Source organism: Nomascus leucogenys, chromosome 10, assembly GCF_006542625.1.
Source record: "Nomascus leucogenys isolate Asia chromosome 10, Asia_NLE_v1, whole genome shotgun sequence".
In the NCBI taxonomy this organism is placed as follows: domain Eukaryota; kingdom Metazoa; phylum Chordata; class Mammalia; order Primates; family Hylobatidae; genus Nomascus; species Nomascus leucogenys.
This window is the reverse complement of record NC_044390.1, coordinates 66,498,844-66,520,744: the sequence shown is the minus strand read 5'-3', so window position 1 is coordinate 66,520,744 and position 21,901 is coordinate 66,498,844. Positions and strand designations below refer to the sequence as shown.

Sequence of the window (21,901 nt, the reverse complement as noted above, 5' to 3'; positions counted from 1 at the left end):
TACAGGGCATACTCATTAACAGTGATGCACATTTGAGGGTGTACAAGGCTGAAATTGCACTGCTATTCACAAAGTGATTTTGACTTTACCCACATAAGGATGCTACGCCAGAGTACAGAGAGACAAATTCATGTACTAAGTGTAATTACTCAAAATCATACTTACCTAAGTACATGCACCCAAAAGCGTATGTTGTTTTATGTCACACACACACACACACAGAGTTCTGGCTGCTTCAACCTTAAAATCCTAATGGGACATTATTCTCTACTATAAAGTATCCTCCTGAGGTAAGATTAAACAATGTTGGTAGAAAGGATGTGATTCATTCACACTAAGAAAAGTTTAAACTAGGCTGGGCGCTGTGGCTCACACCTATAATCCCAGCACTTTGGGAGGCCAAGGCCAGTGGATCACTTGAGGTCAGGAGTTTGAGACCAGCCTGGCCAACATGGGGAAAACCCATCTCGACTGAAAATACAAAAATTGGCCGGGCAGTAGTGGCGCATGCCTGTAATCCCAGCTACTCAGGAGGTTGAGGCAGGAGAATCGCTTGAACCCGGGAGACGGAGGTTGCAGTGAGCCAAGATCGTGCCACTACACTCCAGCCTGGGTGATACAGCGAGACTTGGTCTCAAAAAAAAAGAAAAAAGAAAAAAAACTTTAAACTTTATTACTTAAAACATGAGAAGTATGTACATTCTAAATCGAAGAGTTACGCATTATAGGGCCAGCAGTTAAATGTGAATCCTACTCAAGAATATGCTATACTGGTAGTCTTCATTAAATGCTCTATTCTGATATAACTGTTCTCTCTTTAGAGATTATTTATATATATGTTATTAACTTTACATTTGTAGGGTTTCCTTTCAGTGTGGATCAAGAGATGAGTGATGAGGCTTGAATGCAAACTAAATTCTTTGCCACGTTCATGATATTTGTAAGGTTTTTCTCCTGGGTCCTCCAATGCTGTGCTAGGTGTGAATTGTAACTAAAGACTTTGCCACATTCATTGCATCTGTAAGGTATGCAGTGAATTCTCTCCAGCATGAATTTTCCGATGTCGTGAAAGGTGTGGATTTTGATTGAAGACCTTGCCACATGCATTACACTTGTAAGGTCTCTCTCCAGTATGAATTCTCTGATGGTTGGTTAGGTATAATTTGCGCCCAAACACTTTGTCACATTCATTACATTTGTAAGGTTTCTCTCCAGTATGGATTAGAAGATGGGCCATAAGGCCTGGACGCTTGCGAAATGCTCTTCCACATTCGTTACATTTGTAGGGCTTCTCTGTACTATGAATTATTTGATGCCGTGCAAGGTATGAAAGCAGACTAAAGACCTTGCCACATTCCTTACATTTGTAAGGTTTTTCCGCCGTGTGACTTCTCTGATGATTGGTTAGAGAAAATTTGTGCCTGAAGTTCTTGCCACACTCATTACATTTGTAAGGTTTCTCTCCAGTGTGGATTACAAGATGGGTGGTTAGTCCTGAACACTCTCTAAATGCTTTGCCACATTCGTTACATTTGTGAGGCTTCTCTCCAGTATGAATTCTTTGATGTCGTGCAAGGTTTGAATTGCGATTAAACACCTTGTCACATTCACTACATTTGTAAGGCTTCTGTCCAGTATGAATTCTCCAATGTTCTACCAGGTGTGAATTGCGACTGAAGACCTTGCCACATTCAGTACACTTGTAAGGTTTCTCTGCAGTATGGATTGCTTGATGGTTAGTAAGGCTTGTAGGGACTCTAAAAACTTCACCATCTTCACTACGTTCATAAGATTTTCCTCTAATGTATGCTTTCTCTTCTCGTGGGAGTAATGGGAAATCAATAAGATCATTTCTACATTTATTAAAAATGTGTGCTGTGAAACTAGAAGAAATTTTTTGAAGTGGTGAAACTGAGGAACGATGGTTTGTAAACTTTTCAACTTGATTACTTCTGTAAATTTTCCTTCCGGCTTGAAACAGCTGAAATTCAGACAGATGTGACTCAAGGGTTAATCCAAGTTGATTTTTAATAGGCTTGTTTTCTGCATTGCTTCCCAATATACAGCTCCTCCCTAGAAAAGAAGAAAGAGTAGAACATGAACCCATGATTCTGGCATGTTTACAGTCTGGTGGAGGGACTAGAATCAGCCTCACCCAACTCAGACACTGGAAGAAGTATCGGCATACTTTGTATGTCACATTGTGAGAGCTGAAAACACAAGGGGGTGACATGATGCATTGGAGCAGTGGGGAATCTGCAGGACTCGGGAGAATTATGGGTGACTTTGAGAAAGATTAAGGGCAGAAAAATGGAACAGAAACAAAGCTTCTCAGAAAAAGCAGGGATGAGCCTCTTAGAGAAAATAAGACATTTAAGAGCAGTTGTATAGACATTAGTAATAGTATAATATATGCATAAAGCTAGGAAAGACACATCCCCAGGAGTGAGGTGTTCCCACACCCTTTACAACAGGGTAATTGGGAAAGGTCTCCCTGTCGCAATTCTTTTTTTTTTTTTTTTTTTTGAGACGGAGTCTCTCTCTGTTGCCCCAGGCTGGAGTGCAGTGGTGCCACCTCAGCTCACTGCAACCTCCACAAGCAATTCCCCTGCATCAGCCTCCCAAGTAGCTGGAACTACAGGCGCACGCCACCACGTTCATCTAATTTTTTTGTATTTTTAGTAGAGACGGGGTTTCACCATGTTGGCCAGACTGGTCTCAAACTCCCAACCTCAGGCAATCTGCCTGCCCTGGTCTCCCAAAGCGCTGGGATTACAGGCGTGAGCCACCGCACCCGGCCCACAATTCTTATATAAAAGAACTGAAAGAAGTAGTTTAGTTTTACCAAATCTAAAATAAGAGGTACAAGGCCTACAAAAGGATAGGGAAATATGGCTAAAAGGACCAAATAATAATAAATAAATGTATAAATCTTCAGAAACCAATCTTGTGAATTACTTGAAAAATACTTAAAGCAAATGCTTTAAGATGTTTAATGATAGGCTGGGCATGGTGGTTCACGCCCGTAATCCCAGCAGTTTGGGAGGCCAAGGTGGGTGGATTGCCTGAGCTCAGGAGTTCAAGACCAGGCTGGGCAACACGGTGAAACCCCATCTCTACTAAAGTACAAAAAATGAGCCAGGTGTGGTGGCATGTGCCTGTAGTCCCAGCTACTCAGGAGGCTGAAGCAGGAGAATTGCTTGAACCTGGGAGGTGGAGGTTGCAGTAAGCCGAGATCGTGCCACTGCACTCCAGCCTGGGTGACAGAGTGAGACTCCTTCTCCAAAAAAGAAAAAAAAAAAAAAGGGATGTTTAATGAGGCAGGGTGTGGTGGTTCATGCCTGTAATCCCACTACTTTGGGAGGCTGGGGTGGGAGGACTGTGTGAGCACAGGAGTTCAAGAACAGCCTGGGTGACAGAGCACTGGGTGACAGAGCAAGACCTCATCTCTACTAAAAGTCAAAAAATTTAGCTGGGCATTGTGGCATGGGCCTGTAGTCCCAGCTGCTAGGGAGGCTGAGGTGGGAGAAACCCTTGAGCCCCGGAGGTTGAGGCTGCAGTGAGCCATGATCATGCCACTGCACTCCAGCCTGAGCAACACAGTGTGACCCTGTCTCCAAAAAAAAATGCTTCATGAGCTAAAAGATAACAGACAACTAAGTGAAATCAGGAAAACAACACATAAAAATAAGGAAAATATCAATCAAAGGAGAAACTTTTTTTTTTTTTGAGACGGAGTCTCACTGTCATGAGGCTAGAGTGCAGTGGCACAATCTCAGCTCACTGCAACCTCCACCTCCTGGGTTCAAGTGATTCTCCTGCCTCAGCCTCCTGAGTAGCTGGGATTACAGGTGTGCACCTCCACGCCCAGCTAATTTTTGTATTTTTAGTAGACACGGAGTTTCACCATGTTGATCAGGCTGGTCTCGAACTCCTGACATCGTGATCCGCCCGCCTCGGCCTCCCAAAGTGCTGGGATTACAGGCATGAGCCACCATGCATGGTCTCTGAGAAACTATTTTTAAAAAAACAAACATTCTGGAGCTGAAATACAATGAAGTAAAAATTCACTAGCAGTTTCAACAGCAGACTAAATAAGACACAGAGATGAATGAGCAAATTAAAGATAGGATACTCGAAATATCAGCTGTAAAAAGCAGAAAGAAAAAAATGACAAAGAGAAGCAAACAAACCCCAACAGATTTTTGGGATGCTGTCAAGCAGAACCATATACAAACTATTGGAGGTTCATAAGACAGAGGATCAAAAATTGCAATTCAAGAAATAATGTCCAGGCCAGGCGCAGTGGATCATGCTTGTAATGCAGCACTTTAGGAGGTTGAGGCAGGCGGATCACCTGAGGCCAGGAGTTCGAGATCAGCCTAGCCAACATGGTGAAACCCTCTCTCTACTAAAAATTCAACAATTAGCCAGGCGTGGTGGCGCACGCCTGTAATTCCAGCTACTTGGGTGGCTGAGGCACAAGAATCACTTGAACCCCGGAGGCAGGGATTGCTGTGCGATCGTGCCACTACACTCCAGCCTGGGTGACCAAGCGAGACCCTGTCTTAAAAAAAGAAAGAAAAAGAAATAATGTCTAAAACATCCCAAATCTGAGGAAAGAACCGGATAAAGAAATTCAAGAAGCTTGGCCATTCTAACTAAAATTAACCACAGGACATTCATACAGAGACACATTACAAACAAATTATCAAAAGTCAAAGAGAAAGATACACCTGGACAGCAGGAACAAAAAAGACACTTGTAATATATAAGAGAACTGTATGAGACTATGTGCTTTTTCCAGCAGAAAACTTGCAGGCTAGAAGGCAATAAGACGATGATACATTGAAAGTGCTTAAAGAAAAAAAAAAATACGGCTGGGTGCAGTGGCTCATACCTGTAATCCTACAACTTTGGGAGGCTGAGGTGGATTGATGACCTGAGGTCAGAAGTTCAAGACCAGCCTGGCCAACATGGTGAAACCTCGTCTCTGCTAAAAACACAAAAATTAGCTGGGCGTGTGGCACATGCCTGTAATCCCAGCTACTTGGGAGGCTGAGGCAGGAGAATCACTTGAATCTGGCATGGGGGAAGGCAGAGTGCGGAGGTTGCAGTGAGCCAAGATCGTGCCACTGCACTCTAGCCTAGGCGACAGAGCAAGACTCCTTCTCAAACAAACAAACAAACAAAAAACCAAGAATACTATATTCAGCAAAACTTGCTTGCAGAAATAAAGGAGAAATTTAGACGTTCCTGAATAAAGAAGAGCTGAGGAAGATAATTAGTACTTTGGAACTGTCTGACAAGAAATGCTAAAGGGAATCCTTCAAAAGCAAATAAAAGGACCCCAGACAGTACTTCTAACCCAAATGAAAATATAAAGTTCTCCATTAAAGGTCAATAAATGATCAAATATGGAAACATAGTATCCTGAGAGTGACACTGTATGAGAAAAAAATTAAAAAAGAAAACAAACAAAAAAATCATGCATTATTGTACTTTTCATTCGTAATTTGGCTTTTCTTTCCTAGCATTTCAAAGGCAAAATTATTCAAAAAGCCCTAAAATGTGTTAATGGAAATATAACATATATAGAAGGAATTTCTGGCACAATAACAAATAGCACAGCTATAATATAATGCTTTCAGTACATAATCAAGGTTGTTAACATTTTAAAATAATGTTTTATTGTTACAATGTTTTATGTAACTTCAATCTTAACCACAAAAGGAAAACCTACAAACATACACCAGAGGAGATGAGAAGGGGATCAAAGCATGTCACGATTAAAAAACCAACAAAATACAAAAGCAGGCAGTAAGGGAAAAATGAAAGACAAAAAAATCTACAAGATGTTACAAAATCTACAGATAATATGTGACAAGATGGCAATATTAAGGCCTTCTCTATGAGTATGTGAAATCCAAATGATTTCCCATTGGAACCAGAACAAAACAAGATCCAACTAAATCCTATCCACAACAGACTCCCTTTAACTCTTAAGACATACGCTGGCTGAAACTGAAAGGACAGAAAAGGATATTCCATGCAAATAGTAACCAGCAGAGCGCAGAGGTGTCTATATTAAAATCAAAGAGAACAGATGTTTACTCAATAACCATTATAAGAAAGAAAAGTTATTATAAAATGATGAAGGGTTCAATTCAGCAAGAAGATATAACAACTTAAATATATAGGCACCAAATGTCACAGCCCCTAAGCATAGGATGGAAACATTCACAAAATTCAAAGGAGAAACAGATAGCTCCACAATATAGTAGTAGACTTCAATACTTCATTTTCAAAAATGGATAGAACCAGGTGACCAGGCACAGTGGCTCACACCTGTAATCCCAGCACTTTGGGAGGCTGAGGCAGGAGGATCACTTGAGGCCAGGAGTTCGAGACCAGCCTGAGACCAGCCTGGCCAACATGGCGAAACCCCATCTCTACTAAAACTACAAAAATTAGCTGGATGTGGTGGTGCATTCTAGTAATCCTAGCTACTCGGGTGGCTGAGGCATAAGAATCACTTGAACCTGGGAGGTAGAGGCTGCAGTGAGCTGAGATCACACCATTGTCTTCCAGCCTGGGTAGGCAACAGGGTGACACTATGTCTCGAAAAATAAAAAAAAAAGGATAGAACCAAAGAGAAGGGGGTTCTGTCTCAGCTTTGGAGCCCCCCTCACTCTGTCTCTGTACAGGGGAGCTTCTTTCTTTCTTCCCCCTTCTTTCTTGCCTATTAAACTCCCTGCTCCTTAAAACTAAAAACTAAAAATAAATAAATACATACATACATACATACATATAAAAATAAAACAGAAGAAGAATAAAACAGAGGACTCAAACATCACTATAGCCTCATTAGATATGACAGACGTATACAGAACACATCACCTAAACACAGCAGAATACAAATTTTTCGGAAGTGCCCATGGAACAATTTCCAGGATGGACCTCATGTTATGACACAAAACAAATTTTTAAACATTTAGAAGTCTATAAATTACTGATTCCCATTATAATGTAATAAAACAAAATTAACAGAAAAAAATGTAAAACCCACAAATATGTCCAAATTAAACAACACACCTAAAAAACCAATAGGTCAAAAAAGAAACCACAAACTGATTTTTAAAATATCTTGATAGAAAAGGAAAGGAAAACAGAACACATCAGAACTTATAAAATGCAACAAAAATGTGTGCTTACATTAAAAATAAACAAATGGCCGGGCACGATGGCTCACATCTGTAATCCCGGCACTTGGGAGTTTGAGGCAGGAGGAGTACTTGAAGCCAGGAATTGCAGACCAGCACAGGCAACAATACAAGACACCATCTCTACAAAATTTATTTATTTATTTTTGAGATGGAGTGTTGCTCTGTTGCCAGGCTGGAGTGCAGTGGTGCGATCTCGGCTCACTGCAATCTCCGCCTCCCGGGTTCAACTGATTCTCCTGCCTCAGCCTCCCCAGTAGCTGGGACTACAGACGTGTGCCACCATGCCCAGCTAATTTTTGTATTTTTAGTAGAGATGGGGTTTTACCATGTTGGCCAGACTGGTCTTGAACTCCTGACCTCAGGTGATCCACCTGCCTCGGCCTCCCAAAGTGCTGGGATTACAGGTATAATCCCACAGTGTGATCCCCACAGGTGTGAGCCACAGTGCTGGCTTATTTATTTTTTAGTTAGCAAGGCACAGTGCCATGCACCTGTAGTCCTAGCTACTCAGGAGGCTGAGGTAAGAGAATTACTTTAGCCTAGGAGTTTGTGGTCGAAGTGAGCTATGATTGCACCACTGCACTCCAATGTGGGAGACAGACTGAGACCCCATCACTAAAATAAATAAATAAAGTTACATGTAAACAATCTAACTTTATACCTCAATGAAGTATGAAAAAAAAACAAACTAAATACAAAGGTAGCAGAAATAAAAAATTAAGATTAGAAAACAGAGAAAACAGAATAGAGAAACACTAAAGTCATGAAACTGCAAGCTCATACTTTGAATGATAAGAAAATTGACAGTTGGGCGTGGTGTTTCATGCCTGTAATCCTAGCACTTCGGGAGGGCAAGGCAGGAGGATCACTTGAGCTCAGGAGTTTGGGATCAGCCTGAGCAACACAGTGAGACCTCTGTCTCTTTTGAAAAAAAATTTTTTAAATTAAAATAAATTTTAAAAAGATTGACAAACCCTTAGCTAGATAAACAACAAAACAAAAATGAAGCGTAAGCCTCAAATAAGTAAACTTAGAAATGAATAGAGGACATTAGAAATAAAACTGAATTTTAGAAAATGAGATTGTGGCCGGGCGCAGTGGCTCACGCCTGTAATCCCAGCACTTTAGGAGGCCAAGGTGGGTGGATCTCCTGAGGTCAGAAGTTCAAGAGCAGCCTGGCCATGGTGAAACCCCATCTCTACTAAAAATACAAAAAAATTAGCCAGGCCTGGTGGCCTGGTGTGTGCCTGTAATCCCAGCTACTCGGGAGGCTGAGGGAACTCGGGCGGCAGAGGTTGCAGTGAGCCGAGATCGCGCCAGTGCACTCCAGCCTGGGCAACAAGAGCGAGACTCTGTCTCGAAAAAAAAAAAAAAAAAGAAAATGAGATTGTACAACTGTGTCCCAACAATGGTGGATGAATTTCTAGATAGACACTGCTCACCAAGACTTACACATGAAGAAGCAGAAACACTAAGACGAGTAACAAATAAGTTATCAAATAACTACTAACGAAAACAAGTAATGAACCAGATGACTTCACTGTAAAACTCTATCAAATACTGAAAAAGGATTTAACAGCAACACTGTTAAAAATTTTCCATGTGATGGACAAAACCCTCCCTCACTCATTCAACGAGGCTAGTGTTACCCTGACAGAAAAGGCACCCAAAGGCTCTAAGAAAACTACAGAGCAATATTCCTCATCAATCTAATACAAATATCCACAACAAAATGCTAGCAAGCAAGTTCAGAGTATATTAAAATGGACCACACACTGTGATCATGTGAAAGTTACTCCTGGAATGCAAGGACGTTGCAACTTAGGAACATCAATCACCTGCAATACTCCACAAAAACAGAATAAAAACAAAAACCCACTTGATAGGTTCATTGGATGCAGAAAAAACATTTGAAAAACGTCAACAACTACTGATGATAGAAACACTCTACACATTAGGAATACGAGGAATCTACGTAACAGAAGCCTTATATAAAAAGCCAAAAGGTAACATCATACTCAGTGTTGAATAATGAAGGCTTTTCCTTCATAATTAGGAAAAAAGAAAAAAGAAAGCCCTGGCCGGGCGCGGTGGCTCATGCCTGTAATCCCAGCACTTTGGGAGGCCGAGGTGGGCGGATCACCTGAGGTCAAGAGTTCGAGACCAGCCTCAACATGGAGAAACCCCGTCTCTACTAAAAATACAAAATTAGCTGGGTGTGGTGGTGCATGCCTGTAATCCCAGCTATTCGGGAGGCTGAGGTAGGAGAATTGCTTGAACCTGGGAGGCGGAGGTTGCGGTGAGCCGAGATCGCGCCATTGCACTCCAGCCTGGGCAACAAGAGCGAAACTCCATCTCCAAAAAAAAAAAAAAGAAAAGAAAAAAGAAAGCCCATGTTGCATTATTTCTATTCAGAATATAGCTGTCCCTTGGTGTCCAGGGAAGACTGGTTCCAGGAACCCCTGTGTGGTGTTATGGTATACATATATATTTGCTTTTATCTGCAGTTCCTGGCTTATAACTCCCATAGCCCTTGCTACAGTCTTCTGTTATAGTGTTGGGTATAGTAGGCCCCAGGGCAGAACTCAGGAAGCAGAACCTCTCCAACCTTTTCCTGCCCTATTCACCCGCCCCAGGGCAGGACTCTAATCTTCTCCCATCTTTCTGATTATAGGTCTTAAGACCTCCCCAGAGAGGGTCCTGCTTTATGTCTGGGGGAAAGAATGTTGACATAATAAGGTGTCCACAAAAATCCAAGAGGACTGCATTTAGAGAGCTTCCAGATGGCTGAACACATGGAGCTTCCTGGATGCTGGTCGCAGGGAGGGCATAGAAGCTCCACGCCCCTTCCCCCATACCTTGCCCTACAGGTCTCTTCATCTGTATCCTTTTCAGTAGCCTTTATAATAAACTGGCAAACATAAGTAAGTGTTCCTGTGAGTTCTGTGAGACACTCTAGAAAATTTATTGAGCCCAAAGAGGGGCGACAGAAACCACAACTGGAAGCTAGTTGGTCAGAAGTTCTGGAGGCCCAGACTTGTAACTGGTGGGAAAGGGGGAAGGTCTTTGACACTGAGCCCTCAACCTGTGAGATCTGACACTATCTCCAGGTATAGTGTCAAAACTGAACTGTAGGAAACCCAGCTCTTGTCCGTTGCTCGGTGTGTGGGAAAAACTCCTATACTGTCGGTCACGGAAGTCTTATTCTGTCTTGACTGATGGTTGTGGTGGTGTGAGAGCAAAGGAAAAACATGGTTTGAGAGTTTTTCCTAAAACACTCTCAGATATCAAAATCTGTGGATGCCTAAGTTCCTTACTGCAGGCCTTCCATACCTGTGCTTTCTATATCTCCAGATTCGACTAACCATGGATTGAAAATACAGTCTGCTCTACGTATCCATGGGATCTACATGTGCAGATTCAATGACCTATGGACTTCTGATCTGCAATTTTGTGGAATCTGTAGATGCAAAACCTCCAAATATGGAGGGAATAAGCGTAGCAAGGACGGGAAGAATTTGTACACAGAAATCTACAAAAAATTGCTGAAAGAAATTAGAGAAGACATACACAAATGCAAAAACAGCCCATGTTTATGGATTGTAAGTCTTAAGGTTAAGATGTCAATAGCCAAAGAGATCTACAGATTCAGTGAACTCTTTAGCAAAATCCCAATGAAGCTTTCTTCACAAATAAACTCATCCTAAAATTACTATGATATCACGCAAGTGCCTCAATAGCAAAACAAACTTCAAAGAAAGAAAGCTGGAGGTGTTACACTGCATGATTACAAAACTTATTACTATGCTACCCTCATCAAAACAGAACTGTACTGCCATGAAGGCAGACATATACGCCAATGGACTGGAACAGACAGGCCAGAAACAAACCCTCAAATATTTGGTCAAATGATGTTCAATAAGGCTGCCAAGACCATGTAATGAGAGAGGACAGTCTCTTTATCAAATAGTGCTGAGGAAACTGGATATCCACAAGAAGGGAATGAAGTAGAACTCTTATTATGCCGTATGCAAAAATTATCTGAAAGTCAATTCATGACCTAAAACTAAGACCTAAAACCATAAAACTCCTAGGAAAATATCAGGTAGAAAGCTTCATAACGTTGGATTCAATAATGCTTCCCTGGATAGGACACTGATAACACAAGAAAGAAGATAAAAATACATAAAATGCACTACCACAAGACCTACAACTATTGTGGATGGAAGAAAACAATTACCAGAGTGAAAAGGAAACCTACCATATGTGAGAAAATATTTGCAAATCATACCTCTGATAAGATTTTATATATCTAAAATACATAAAACTCCTACAAATCAGAAAACCAATAACCCGATTAAGAAATAGAAAAAGGAGGCCAAGCGCCGTGGCTCACGCCTATAATCCCAGCACTTTTGGAGGCCGAGGTGGGTGGATCATGAAGTCAGGAGATCGAGACCATCCTGGTGAACACGGTAAAACCTCATCTCTACTAAAAACACAAAAATTAGCTGGGTGTGGTGGCACATGCCTGTAGTCGCAGCTACTCAGGAGGCTGAGGCAGGAGAATCGCTTGAACCCGGGAGGCAGAGGTTGCAGTGAGCCAAGATCGCGCCACTGCACTCCAGCCTGGGCAACAGAGTGGGACTCCATCTCAAAAAATAGAAAGAAAAAGAAACATTCTTTGTTCCTAAAAAAATATGGAAATGTCTTTATATGCTACAAAATGGATGAACCTGAAAGACGCTCTGGTAAGTGAAATAAGCCAGTCATACAAAGACAAAAAGACAAATAACGAAGTTATATCATGTAACTTCATTATATAATAAAGCTTCCATAAAAACCCAAAAGGACTGGGTTGAGAGAGCTTCTGGACAGCTGAACACCCCGAGGCTGACAGGAAGGTGAGCAGGAACTCACACACATGCCAGGAGGGTGGCACAAGCCAACTCCAGGACACAGAAGCTCTTGTGCTGGGCACCCTTCCAGACCTGACCCTATGTTCTTTCCATCTGTTAATTTATCTTTCTCTATCTATTTGGAATAAGGTCTTGCTCTGTATCAGCCAGGCTGCAGTGCGGTGGCGTGATCATAGCTCACTGCAGCCTTAAACTCCTGGGCTCAAGCAGTCCTCTTGAGTAGCTGGGACTACAAGGTATGCACTACCATGCCTGGCTAATTTTTAAATGTTTTTGTAGAGATAACGTCTCATTATGTTGCTGGTCTCAAACTCCTGGGATCAAGTAATCCGCCCACCTCAGCCTCCAAAAATTCTTGGGTTACAGATGTGAGCCACCACGGCCGGGCCTGGATCCTTTAAAATATGCTGTGTAGTAAACCCTGTAAATGTTAAGTATGTATTACCATGAGCTCTGTGAACCACTCTAGCAAATTAATCAAACCCAAAGAGGGAGCCATGGGAACCCCAACTTTTGAAGCCAGTTAGTCGAAAGTTCCAGAGGCCTGGACTTAAGACCTGTGTCTGAAAGGAGGGCAGTATTGGAGACTGAGCCCTCAACCTGTGGGATGTGACGCGCTGTCCAGGTACACAGCATCAGAATAGAATTCAAGGGCACCCAGCAAGTGTCCACTGCAGAACTGATTGCTTATTGGTGGAAGAAAAAACTCACATTTGGTGACATAAGTTGTCCGTGTTTATTGTTGTGTGGTGCAAGACCAGACAGAGGGAGATATGGTTTGAGTTTTGCCCCTCAGTCTTAAATAACAAATTATGGCAAGTCAATGTAATGGTATTTCTGAGATTAAGATGGCAACACTTTTAAAACAGCATATTCTTAAGATATAAAAAATTTCCATATTATACACTGTAATAAATGTAATTGGCAAAAGTGTTGTTTAATAGTAGCTACTAAGTCAGGTAAAACAAAGGAAAACAAATATTTAAACTCCTATTCAAAAATTTCTGGAGTGTCTATAGGTTTTAGAAAATCTCCTGCTGGCTGGGCGCAGTGGCTCACGCCTGTAATCCCAGCACTTTGGGAGGCCGAGGCGGGCGGATCACGAGGTCAGGAGATCAAGACCATCCTGGCTAACACAGTGAAACCCCGTCTCTACTAAAAATACAAAAAATTAGCCCGGCATGGTGGTGGGCACCTGTAGTCCCAGCTACTCGGGAGGCTGAGGCAGGAGAATGGCTTGAACTCGGGAGGCGGAGCTTGCAGTGAGCCGAGATTGCGCCACTGCACTCCAACCTGGGCGACAGAGCGCGACTCCGTCTCAAAAAAAAAAAAAAAAAAAAAAAGAATCTCCTGCTGAAGCATACCCTGTGCGTAAAAAAAAAAAAAAACACTCAAAAATATATAAATCAATGGCCATTCCCTGATACTATAGCCCTACAGATACAAAATAATAAACACAAAGAGTATTATATGAAATATGGAACTGCTGACTAAATATACAGAAACCAAGTTAATTTATAATACATGGAAAGGTATAAGATGAAAGTAACAGTGCTTTGAACAAATGATGGTAGTGTTAAAACCAGAAGCATCTGGTTGCTATTTTGTGCCATGCTCCCCATGGGGACCTAGGGATCCAATACAAGGTCTTTCTGTTGACTATCTGCCCCCACTTAGCTGAGTAAGCATCTCAGAAGAGCCAGCTACTCCCCTGTGACACACACCAGTAAAGTGTGGATGAAGCACAACTGAAGAATGGCTGAGGGTCCTTGTGGAATAAGAAGAAATGCATACATTGGTCTCTTCCCCGGTTCCTGACACAGAGCTCTGAAGACCTTGAGATGTCCTGGGTGGTGCGAGTGTGATCTGCTCCAATGAGGCAATCTTTGTGGGTTCCTTGGATGGGGCTGATCACCAGAAAGACCAGGCCATACTTAGAAGCATGAAACTGTCAGCCCCACCCACTATCTTCTAGGAGAGGGGCTGGAGATTGAGTTAGTATCAATCACGCCTATGTGATGAAGCCTCCATAAAGATCCCTGAACCATGGGGTCACAAGAGCTTCCAAATGCTAAAGACACGCAGGTGCCTGGAGGGTGGCACACCCAGTGAATCTTCCCACATGCCTCGCCCTGTGAATCTCCTCATCTGGCTGTCCATCTGTATCCTAGAAACGTCCTTCATCATGAACCAGTGAACCTAACGAAGTGTTTCACTGAGTTCTGTGAGCCATCCTAGCAAAGTAATCAACCCAAGAAGGGGGTCGAGGGAACCCAACTTCCAGCTGGTTGGTCAGACAGAAAGGTGACGACCTACTACTAGCAAGTGGTGGCTGAGGTGGGCGACAGGCTTGGGAACCCAACCTTTAGCCTGTAGGATCTGATTCTAACTCCAGCTAGACAGTGTCAGCAATGAATTATAGAAAACCTAGTAAAGATCCAGTGAAAAATTGTTTGTTGATGGGGAGAAATCCCCACATATTTTGGTGACCAGAAGTGAAATGCTCTGTGTTGAGTGGCACGTGAGAATAGGAAAATCACTGGCTTTCTCCCATCCAAATAGACCTGAACAGGCAGAGGGGGCTGGAGGCACCTGTAGTTTCCAGGGCCCAGATGCAAAAAAGAGTAGCTCATGTCTTCCTGTTTCCTGATTACATCTTCCCAGTACAGGAAATGGGGTGGACCATGAATAGGTCAAGGGGGCAGGTCTATGAAGACCTCAGCTTTGACCTATAAGGACAGAAACTGAGCATCAGATGGAATCAAGTACAGAAAGAAAGACCACAGGGGAGAGACCCCTGGCAACAATGCTCCCTGTGTTCTTCAGAGTCATGGAAAAAAGGTTCACAGAAGCCACATGACAGGGTGCTGTCCATCATGATAAAGACTTTGCTTTTATCTCTGGGCGGCAACACCACTCGAGGGCAAAAAGATGAAACTATTACACATTTATAGAGCTGAGTGACGAGAGAGCAAAGAAACATTTCCATTCAGAATGCCTAGGATTTAAACTTTTCTTTTCTCACAGAACTCTCACACCTTTGGAGAGATTCCCACACACTCTTTAATACTTAGTATGGGCTGGGTGTGGTGGCTCACTCACGTCTGTAATCCCAGGACTTTGGGAGGCTGAGGCAGGCAGATCACTTGAGGTCAGGAGTTTGAGACCCGCCTGTCCAACATGGTGAAACTCCGTCTCTACTAAAAACACAAAAATTAGCTGGGTGTGGTGACACATGCCTGTAATCCTAGCTACTGGAGAGGCTGAGGCACGAGAATCGCTTGAACATGGGAGGCGGAAGTTGCAGTGAGCCGAGATCACACCACTGCACCCCAGCCTGGGCAACAGAGCGAGACAAAAAAAAAAAAAAAAAATAGTATGGCTTTGCAATGTGCAGTGGCTGTAATCTACAAGTTTGGGAGGCCAAGGCAGGAGGATTGCTTGAGTCCAGGAGTTTGAGGCTGCAGTGAGCTATGATTGCACTACAGCCTGGGTGATAGTGGACACCCTGGCTCAAAAATAAAAAAATAAAAACCATGGCTTCCACACTGCCCGTCAGAGCTCTTACCTGTGTTCACGCTTCTGACACATTCCCTTCCATCTGTATTTTTTACTATTTTAACTTGACTTTGCAGAGTCAAGGGCTCTCGCCTTTGCTTCAACATGGAAATAATACTTAGGTCAGGAAGACAGATCCCTGTTAATAAAAAGAAAGAAACGAGATGTGCTGGGGCATTTCCAAAACCCAAGCCCTATGTTTAGGTAAGAGAGGGGATATCGCAAATGGATCAAGAATAATATTTCACAAGTTCACCCACAGACTGGCTCCTTCTGAATGCTTAGGGAATACTGCAATATGTAGACATTCAGATCTCTTCCAAGAACTACTGACTTGTAAGCACAGGGGAGAAAACAGAGAACTGGTTATCTGGTGCCACCCAATGATGTATTATGAAGCGGGTAGAACATCTGAAGAAAGGACACATTTCAAATCCAGAGAGCATAACAGAGCTTTTCATTTCTGCGTCAACAAGGTTTCTACCTCAGTTAAGCAATTTAGGGGCTCCCAAGAGGCACGCAAGAGAAAATGCAAAGATAGATTAGAGCAGACCCCGGCTTCTGGAGGGAAGTTATCCTCACCCAGGGAGACCAGGTTCCTGTAGTTCTCCAGCATCACGTCCCTGTATAAGGCCCTCTGTCCAGGGTCCAGGGATTTCCACTCCTCCTGAGAGAATTCGATGGCCACGTCCATGAATGTCAAGTGTCCCTAAAATGAGGACCACATTGTTTACAACACTAAAAATGTATAAATTGTACTCAATTTAGTTTATAAACATTTTTGAATATTAAGCTATTAAAAATGGCAGATCATTAAAAAACATAGAAACTTCAACTCCAATCTCTAGTAAATGCTCACATTCAAAAATACGCAGTATTTTTAAAAATTCAGATGGGGTTTTACTAGGTTGCCCAGAAAGATCTCAAACTCCTGAGTTCAAGGGAAGAGTTTAATCCTGCCCCAGCCTCCCGAGAAGGTGGGATTATAGGCATGCACCACTAACCCTGGCCTATAAATACACTTTTGCCCATTAAAATTTACATATGTAGGTATTAGCAAAAGCCCAATGGAGTTTGTTCATTTATTTCATTAATAAAACAGTGACACATGATACAAAATTTAAGAATATTATACACTAATTTAACAAATAGGCTGGGCGCAGTGGCTCATGTCTGTAACTCCAGCACTTCGGGAGGCCGAGGCGGATGGATCACCTGAGGTCAGGAGTTTGAGACCATCCTGGCCAACATGGTGAAACCCTGTCTCTACTAAAAATACAAAAATTAGCCAGGCATGGTGGCGGGCGCCTGTAATCCCAGCTACTCGGGAGGCTGAGGCAGGAGAATTGCTTGAACCTGGGAGGCAGAGGTTGCAGTGAGCCGAGATCGCAGCACTGCACTCCAGCCTGGGCGACAAAAGCGAGACTCCGTCTCAAAAAATAAACAAACAAATAAAGGTCAGATAAAACATCTCAGCAGGACATACCTTAAGAAATTACTAGATAATTAATACTCAGGCCAAGAATGAAATTGGAAAACAAACAAACAAACAAAAAATGATATTAAACAAGAACATCTTATAAAACGTCATAATGAACAGTAAATGTGGGATGCATTTCCTCTAATTTAAGGCCAGGAATAGGGCACTGGTCTGTGCTGCAGCCAATTACCACTGCACAGGATGCCTGAGCAGGGACCAGAAGCAGAGGAAAAAAACAAGAAAAAAAAAAGTGGGGGTAGGAGGCAGGAAAAAGCAGGATCTGTTAGAACTAACAAATGACAGGATTGTAACCAAGACAAAGAATGCCATTTAGGCATATTAACTAATACAAACATATTGAAAACAAGTTTTGGCCGGGCGCGGTGGCTCACACATGTAATCACAGCACTTTGGGAGGCCAGGATGGGCGGATCACCTGAGGTGGGGAGTTCGAGACCAGCCTGATCAACACAGAGAAATCCCGTCTCTACTAAAAATACAAAATTAGCCAGGCGTGGTGGCGCACGCCTGTAATCCCAGCTACTCAGGAGGCTGAGGCAGGAGAATTGTTTGAACCTGGGAGACAGAGGTTGCAGTGAACCGAGATCACGCCATTGCACTCCAGCCTGGGCAACAAGAGTGAAACACTCCATCTCAAAAAAAGAAAACAAGTTTCCTTCTTCAGCAGCACTAATTATAAATGACACACACACACACACACACACACACACACACACACACACGAAACATCCTACCTCTCCCTCAGCAAATATACGTGGCCCCTAACTAAAAGACATTCCAGACCTGTGTAAGAAATCTGCAACTCTACTAAAAGAGTAACGTCAGCAAGAAACAGGAATGCGAAACCACAGACCTTTCTGTCCCCATGGAGACAAAAATTAAACAATACACAGACCAATTGGCTTTGTGAGAAATCCAGAAGGTCCTTAGCAAGTTCCTGCACCTCAAAGAAGCACCAAGTCAACCTGCTGGGAGCCCAGTGGGAAAATGCATGAACACATTAGCCTGAGCCCCTGCTCAGGTATGACGTGCATCATCCAGTGGAAACCACAAACTCCAGATTTCTCCTGAAGGACAACGTTCTGTCTTGGTTGAACAGAAGCACTGAAGTAATAGGGCCCCAGATCAGGAAGCCACTGAGAACAAAGGCACCAGCGTAAATCAGAGCCCACAGTTACACGGGCAGATACTAGGTGGCGCTGCGGACCCTGGCTTCCTATGGCCTCACACAGGCTGCAGAGCAGGTGCAGAAAGGGGAGCTCCTGAGCGGAACCTGGCCGCCCTCTTCAGTGAGGAGGTGACAAGCAAAGTCCAGAGAGGATGCATCCCAGACAAAGCTCAGGACCTCCAGAGACTCCTCCTGGGCTGACTGGTGCACGTGGTCCCTGAACCACGTCAGGCACAAAAAACAAGAGAGGTTACTGATTTCTTTCTTTCTTTTTTTTTTTTTGAGACAGAGTCTCACTCTGTCGCCCAGGCTGGAGTGCAATGGCACATACTCGGCTGGAGTGCGATGGCACTGCAACCTCCGTCTCCTGGATTCAAGCGATTCTCCTGCCTAAGCCTCCCGAGTAGCTGGGATTACAGGCGCCCGCCACCACGCCTTGCTAATTTTTGTATTTTTAGTAGAGACAGGGTTTCACTACGTTGGCCAGGCTGGTCTCAAACTCCTGACCTCAGGTGATCTGTCCGCCTCGGCCTCCCAAAGTGCTGGAATCACAGGCGTGAGCCACCACGCCCGGCCAATGCTGTATAAATATATTTCTATAGGACATGCTCTCACTCTTGACACAGAGCTGACAGCAGTGGGTCGCCAATGAGACGCAGGGAGGGTGGGAAACTGCACAGGGCAGGGCAGGGGAGGCTTCGTATTTGATGGCCTAAGCTGCATGTTTGGTGTCTTCCTATAAAACAAATATATACCTAATTTGATGTTTAACATAAAAAAAAACAATAATTGCTGGAACAAGAATGAATATAATTTCCACCTCTTTAATGACAAAAAAATTATGCTGCAATCTCTGTGCAAAATTACAGCTTTTTTCACCTAACACAGATGCTGTACAAGACTCCCTGCAGGAACACCAGTCTCCATGAGAGGGGCGTGCTGAGAAAGAAGAGAGAATGTCCCCTCTGAACCAAGCCAGACACAAGCAAGTAGGAAAGGTGTTTAGCTTCAAATGTAGTAAAAATCAGACAGAAAAGATTTCTCCTTCCTGAACTCCTTTTCCAGAATTTACTAGGTACTTGTGTGCATTAATACGTGACTTCCGGCCAGGCGCGGTGGCTCACGCTTATAATCCCAGCACTTTGGGAGGCCGAGGAGGGTGGATCACGAGGTCAGGGGTTCGAGACCAGCCTGACCAACATGGTGAAACCCCGTCTCTACTAAAAATACAAAAAAATTAGCTGCACGTGGTGGCGGGCACCTGTAATCTCAGCTACTCAGGAGGCTGAGGCAGGAGAATTGCTTGAACCCGGGAGGCAGAGGTTGCAGTGAGCCAAGATCGTGCCACCGCACTCCAGCCTGGGCAACAGAGCAAGACTCTGTCTCAAAAAAAAAAATACGTGACTTCCATTGGCAGCTGCTCTAATCCTGGTCCACAGAGAGCTGACAGTGCATCCACATGTGGCCCCTGAACAATCCCTGCTGCCCAACAGCACTGACACCACGGGACCCTCACCCCATCTCCATCCATGTCTGGGTGTGAGCCCTTCCCAGGCCCATGCCCAGTGCAGCCTCTTCCCAAGTTCATGTCACTCGGTCACGAGAGATGGAATCTGAGCTAGATGAGAGGGACTGAGGGAAGGCATGGGTGAGTGTGAGCAAACGTGTCAGGCAGGATGCTTCAGGCATTTCAGAAAGAAACAGAGATAGAACCATCCACCGAGAATATCACTTTACCTGAGGAAGAGCCATCCCTGACTCCTTTGCCTTCCTCTTCTGGGCTTCTTCATCACATAGCATGACTGTTTATAAGTCAATCCTAAATGTCAAAAATACACTGATTACTGCTCAGAATCAACACATTCCCCTTCCTATGCCACAACCACACACACAGGCTAGACCTCACCCTGTGGAAAGATGTCCTCTGCTGCCCACTGCACCAGAGTTGATGCAGGGACAAGAAATTCCTACAGGAAGAACGAGTGAAATTTTTACTCTTTTATTCAGGACTCGCTCTCCTCCTGGAGAAGCCCACATGCACGCTACAGCAGTAGGGAGCTGGGCTGGACTGAGCTGCCCCATTCAGGGAACAGACCCAGCCCTGACCAAACCCCATGCAGAGCACAGCCCCTCCTCCCCTCTCTATGGATCCCAGGCTCATGTAATCCCCCAGAAATGGAGGACACAGAGACTCAGTGCTCAGCGCCAGATGCAGAACACAGTAGAATCCCCTCATCCATGGGGATATGTTCCAAGACGCCCACTGGATGCCTGGAACTTCAAACAGTACTGACCTCTATTTACTCCACTTAAATTGTGCATGTGACAGCTTCTCACTGGCATATCCAAATTGCCAGCATCAATATTCATGTGCTTGGGGGATACTGTTAAGTAAAATAAGGGTTAAACAAAAGGACTGAGATACCCCAAAAGTGGACCAGATCAAAAAGAAGACTGTTCACTGACTAATGGGCAGATAGAGTCTACACTTGGCCGTCAGTATTTCTAGGATCCAAATCCAGGGATTCTACCAGTGACAGACTGAAATAATTACAAAAATAAGGAAAGAAACCAAAAAGTAACAAACAATGAAAATAATACAAGAAAACAACAGAGTATAACAACTATATAGCATTTATAAATTTCATTAATCCATTATAAGTGATCCATTATAAGTAATCAAGAGATGATTTAAAGTCTATGGGAGGATGTGTGTAATTTATATGCAAATACAGTCATGCACTGCTTAGTAACGGGACCTGTTCTGAGACATGTGTTTTCAGATCATTTCATTACAGACTGCACTTACATAAACCAAGGCAGTACGGTCTACTACACATCTAGGGTATATGGTACAGCCTATTGCTAAAAACCTGTACATCATGTTATGTACTGAATGCTACAGGCAACTGTGACACAATGGTATGTACTTGTAAATAAAAACACGTCTCGACACAGAAAAGGTACAATAATAATATGATATAAGTGTTTAAAAAATGGTACAGCTGTCTAGGGCACTTACCATGAATGGCGCTTGCAGGACTAGAAATCGCTCTGGATGAGTGAGTGAGTGTGTGGTGACCGAATGTGATGGCCTATGACATAACTGTGTACTACTGTAGATTTTATAAATACTGAATACTCGGCCAGGCGTGGTGGCTCATGCCTGTAATCCCAGCATGTTTGGAGAACGAGGCAGGTGGATTGCTTGAGCCCGGAATTTCAAGACCAGTTTGGGCAACATGGCGAGACTGCTGTATCTACAAAAAAAATACAAAAAATAAGTCAAGGCATGGTGGCACACACCTGTAGTCCCAGCTACCCAGGAGGCTGTGGTGGGACGATCACCTGAACTTAAGAGGTTGAGGCTGCAGTAAGCCATAATTGCACCACTGCATTCCAGCCTGGGCGACAGTGTGAGAGGCTGTTTCAAAAATACATACATACGTACATACTTACTGTATATTTTGGCTACACTAACATAAAAAATATTTTTTTCAATAACAAATGAACCTTAGCTTACTATAAC

General features: G+C 43.4%; 1 protein-coding gene across 2 annotated transcripts; it reads right to left on the bottom strand.

Annotated features, from left to right (window-relative positions):
• On the bottom strand, nucleotides 1-21,632 carry ZNF610 (zinc finger protein 610). Of its 2 annotated transcripts, XM_030821210.1 has the most exons (5): nucleotides 21,395-21,632; nucleotides 20,110-20,191; nucleotides 16,286-16,412; nucleotides 15,714-15,842; nucleotides 654-2,073 (listed from the first exon to the last, which is right to left on the bottom strand). In XM_030821210.1, the coding sequence occupies exons 2-5, from the start codon at nucleotides 20,170-20,172 to the stop codon at nucleotides 1,010-1,012; spliced, it is 1,383 nt and encodes a 460-aa protein (XP_030677070.1). In that variant the 5' UTR covers nucleotides 20,173-20,191; nucleotides 21,395-21,632; the 3' UTR covers nucleotides 654-1,009. The 2 variants fall into 2 exon arrangements, with proteins under 2 accessions (XP_030677071.1, XP_030677070.1); XM_030821211.1 differs by lacking the exon at nucleotides 15,714-15,842 and having other exon boundaries at nucleotides 1-2,073.
• Between the last annotated feature and the right edge of the window lie 269 nt (nucleotides 21,633-21,901).